General features: G+C 66.8%; 2 protein-coding genes across 2 annotated transcripts; one reads left to right on the top strand and one right to left on the bottom strand.

Annotated features, from left to right (window-relative positions):
• Window positions 1-51: 51 nt before the first annotated feature.
• Window positions 52-611, top strand: ACA1_212590 (uncharacterized protein; the record flags this gene model as incomplete). Its single annotated transcript, XM_004336988.1, has 3 exons — window positions 52-164; window positions 250-449; window positions 589-611. 3 exons carry the CDS (start codon window positions 52-54, stop codon window positions 609-611), a joined length of 336 nt encoding a protein of 111 aa, XP_004337036.1.
• A 420-nt stretch (window positions 612-1,031) lies between these two features.
• Window positions 1,032-3,967, bottom strand: ACA1_212580 (uncharacterized protein; the record flags this gene model as incomplete). Its single annotated transcript, XM_004336987.1, has 7 exons — window positions 1,032-1,133; window positions 1,244-1,405; window positions 1,479-1,561; window positions 1,643-2,779; window positions 3,008-3,150; window positions 3,269-3,461; window positions 3,601-3,967. The coding sequence occupies 7 exons, from the start codon at window positions 3,965-3,967 to the stop codon at window positions 1,032-1,034; spliced, it is 2,187 nt and encodes a 728-aa protein (XP_004337035.1).
• Between the last annotated feature and the right edge of the window lie 32 nt (window positions 3,968-3,999).

The raw sequence follows: 3,999 nt of genomic DNA, 5'->3' as shown, positions 1-3,999 counted from the left end.
CGCCGGCCCGACGGTCTGGGCTGACTATAGCTGGGTGGGTGGCAGGTGCCGATGGCGTTGGAGGAGCTGCGGGCCAACCATTTGCCGCACCTGCGCACGCTCGCCGTCACCTGCTGCCCTCGCCTGCGCTACCTCCAAGCCGCGGGCCTCTACCGACTCGAGCGGTACTCACCTCTGACTCTGAATTCGACCCTAACTGAGACCCGTATGCTCCGCTGCCTACTGATGACCTCCCGCCCTTCTTCATAGGCTGGAGCTTGACGCACCTGAACTGTGCGAGCTCGAGCTCGAGCTTCCGCTCAGCTCAGCGCTCTCCGCCACACCGAACGTCGGTGATGGCGATGGCGATGGCGGTGGCGGTGATCGCGACCAGGGCGTTCGCTTGGTGGTGCACAGTTTGATGCCTGCGCTGCAGGAGGTCACCATCATCATTGAAGAGGCGGAGGACCGTCCCCCGGGCTCCTGCTCATGGCCAAGCCAACTCGTCCAGGATCTTCTGCCTCACTGCCCAGGTTTCCCCCCCCCAAACGCACACGCACACACGCACACGCACACACGCACACACCACCGCACACGCGCTAACAGCAGGGCTTGTATGGGAACAGGGCTGAGGAGTCTCAAGCTGCAGGGAATGCCCCTTTTGTCTGGCCAACTGCTGGCAGATGATGGTTCCAGCAGCACACTCCAGCTGGCAGCGTGGGCTGCAACTCTACAGACGCTCGCCCCACGCTTGGATGCCTGAGCATTGATGTGGATGGTGGACCTGCAGCCCACCAGGTTCATGCCCACACCATCAACTTATTGTTCTTTTTCCCACTAACAAGTCTTGTGTGTGTGTGTGTGTGTGTGGTGGGCTCCAGGTGACTGCCGCACTGACACCGCTTCTTGCTGCTGTGGAGCGGGTTGAGTGCGCGCCCAGTGAGCAGAATGGCAGAAGAGGCACTCGCGCCTCGTGTATCTTTTGGCTGCGCCAACCCGAGTAAAGAGGAGGACAGCAATGGATAAATAATATGTGTGCAGTTAACTGATCATCATCTGGAGGGGGCGGTGGGCTGCCTATCGGGCTTGGCGAAGGCAGCAACAATCTGGCCGCGCAACCTCTTCCCCAACGAACTGGACTTCCTCTTCGGGATCTGCAGAAGAAGTGAGAGAGAGAGAGAGAAAAGGCTCAGCGGCCACTCTTACGGTTGACCACCACCGCACACGCACCACCCACGTGCGCACAGGCTGCAGGGGTACGTACGGTGGAGCAGGCGTAGTGGTTGGCGAGCCCCACGACGAGGATGAGCCACTGCACCGTCAGACGAGCGGCCTCGTGGCCCGCGGTGATCCACTCGCGGTCGACGTAGTGGTTGAGCGCCATGGCCACCATGAGGCTCACAAAGCACCGCTTGTACAGAAAGGCCTGCCAATCCACCGCGTCAGGCACGACACACACACGGCGACACACGTGACACACGCGGAAAGGGGTGCCGTACCTGCGTCTTGGTTGAGAGCAGTGCGAGGCCGAGCACGACGCGATCGCCAGCGTTCCACGCCATGATCGCAGCCGGCTGGTAGACTGCGCGTGTGCGGTGTGTGGGTGGGTTTGCAGTGAGTTTACATACACGCGAGGAGGAGGAGGTGGGGTGTGATAGCGTACCGCCCTCGAGCAGGAAGAGGAAGGCCACCAGGACCCGCGCGCCCACGGCGCCCGCATCGAGCGTGCCCAGGTGGTGAGCGCCGGCGCCAGCGGCGGCGGTCGCGGTGCGCAGCGCGAGCGTGTGGGGCTGGGAGCACACGAACCAGGCGACGTAGGCGTACCACAGGAGGCCCGGGGCCCACTCGGTGTAGAGGGCGAGCCAGGCCGCGAGGGACGGGAAGGCGTAGATGTAGAGCAGGCCCAGCGGGACCTGGTAGGACAGCAGCAGCGCCCACAGCGCGTCCCGGTGCAGACGCCACACGAGCGCCACGACCGACGCCGCGGCCGAGACCGACGCCACGCCGACCGCCAGCAGCAGCGGCCCGACCCGGTCGCACACGCCCGACTGCGTGTGGCTGCGCTGGTCGACCAGGTGGTGATGGTGGTGGTGGCCCCGCCCGGCCTTGCGCGCGCTGCTGACGTTGGGCTTTTTGGCCGCGGCCTGCTTCTTGTTGCTGCCGCCGCCGCCGCCGCCGCCGACCTTCCGCCCGCGCGCGTTCAGCTCGTCGCCCGGCTTGCCGGCCTTCTTGTGCGACTGCGGCGGCTGCGGCTGCGCGTGGCGCTGGTGGCCGTTGCCCGCCGGACCCCACACGCTCGAGTCGAGCTTGAGGTCGCCGCCGCCGCCGCCGATCTCGCGCCGCTGGTGGTCCTGGCTGCCCCCTGCCCTCCTGGTCTGCGCCGGCGGCGGCAGCGGCGGCCCCGCGAGCAGATCATCATGGGAGGGAGGGGGCTGCGGAAAAGACCGGCGGCCCTCCTCGTCGTCGCCGCCGCCGTCGTCCTGGCGCTGGCTTCGCGTGTGGCCGCTGCTGCCCGCCGGGCTCCCGGCGCCCTCGGTCTGCTGCTGCTGGCCTGCGCCGCTCTGACGCTGCTGATGGTGGTGCTGCCCACCGACGCTGGTTCGGCCGGCTAGGCCGCCGCCCTGGTCGTGGTGGTCGCCGTCGCCGTCGTCACCGCGGCCGTCGCGGTCACCGCCCGGCCGCGCGTTGGGTCCGTCGTCGTCGCTGTCCGATCCCTTCTTGCTCGGCCGCTTCTTCTGCTTCTTCTTCTCCGCCTCCTCCTCCTTCTCCTCCGCCTCGAGCTCCCCCTCCGCTTGCTCACCTGCCACAGCAAACAAAAAGAAGAAGAAGGTTTGATGATGATCGAGCAGCGCGCGTGCGTGCGGCGGTGTGTGCATGCGTGTGCGGTGGTGCGTGTGCGGCACGTGTGTGTGTGTGTGTGTATGTATGGATAGGCGGGATGACGCAGGTGGTGGTGGTGGCGATGTGCGGTATGTACGCAACGGATGGGGCTTTATTCAGTCCTGCCGTGCGGGGCTTGGTGGCGTACTGTTGTTGCTTGCGCCGCTGCTGGCGGCGGTTGCGGCGGCGGCAGAGGCGGCGGTTGTGACGGCGCCGGCGCCGGCTGCAGCAGTCTCCGCCGGCGGTGTCGACGCAGCGGGTGTTGACGGCGGCGACGGCGATCCGCCGGCACTGCCGCCGCCAGCGGTGGGAGTCGAAGCGGCAGCGGTGGTGGTGGTCGAGCGGCGGCGGCGGCGGCGGGTCGTCGCTGGTGGTGGCGGGCTGCGGCTGCCGGTTCTTGACCTTCCACATGCCCTTGGGCTTCCGCTTCTGGATCTCACGCTCCTTCTGCTGCTGCTCCTTCTCCCTCTCCCTCTCGCGCTCGCGCTCCTTCTGCTGCTCCTTCCGATGGTCACGGCCCAGCGACTGCTGCTGTTGTTGTTGCTGCTGCTGCTGTTGCTGCTGGTGGTGGTGCTGATGCTGGGTGTGCCCCACATAGGGTCCTGACGGTGGAAAATTGGGTGCGATCCGCATCGCTCCTGGCGCTGTCGTTTGTATTATGTCGCGGTGAATGTGGTGAGTGTGTGCGGTGAGTGCGGTTGTGTGTGTGTTGCGTGTGTGTGCGGTGCGTGCGGTGCGTACCGTGGTATTTGGCGCCGAGGATGGAGGGCTGCGGGGGAAAGTTCATGGGCTTCGCGAAGTTGGGCAGGCCGCCGTGCATGGCCGGCAGGGAGGGCATCGACGCCGACGAGGCGAACGCGAAGGGCGGGTACCCGAACGGCGCGATCGCCACCGGGATCCCACCACCGCCGCCTCCACCGCCGCCGCCGCCGCCACCACCGGGGGGATGCTGGCCCACTCGCCTGCCCGAGACCTGGGGCGGCGGCATGTAGGTGGGCAGGTTGGGGGTGGACGAGCCGGCGAAGTAGACCGGCTTGGGCGGACCGCCCATGTTTCGTCCGGTCGCGGGGGACGGCGGCGGTGGCTGGGGAAACAGGCCCTGCTGCATCCCCTGCGGCTGAAGAAAGACATATTTAGAGA

Source organism: Acanthamoeba castellanii (genome assembly GCF_000313135.1).
Source record: "Acanthamoeba castellanii str. Neff unplaced genomic scaffold scf7180000084758, whole genome shotgun sequence".
Lineage (NCBI taxonomy): Eukaryota > Discosea > Longamoebia > Acanthamoebidae > Acanthamoeba > Acanthamoeba castellanii.
Note: the sequence above shows the minus strand (reverse complement) of the source record. Positions and strands in the feature narration are given on the sequence as shown.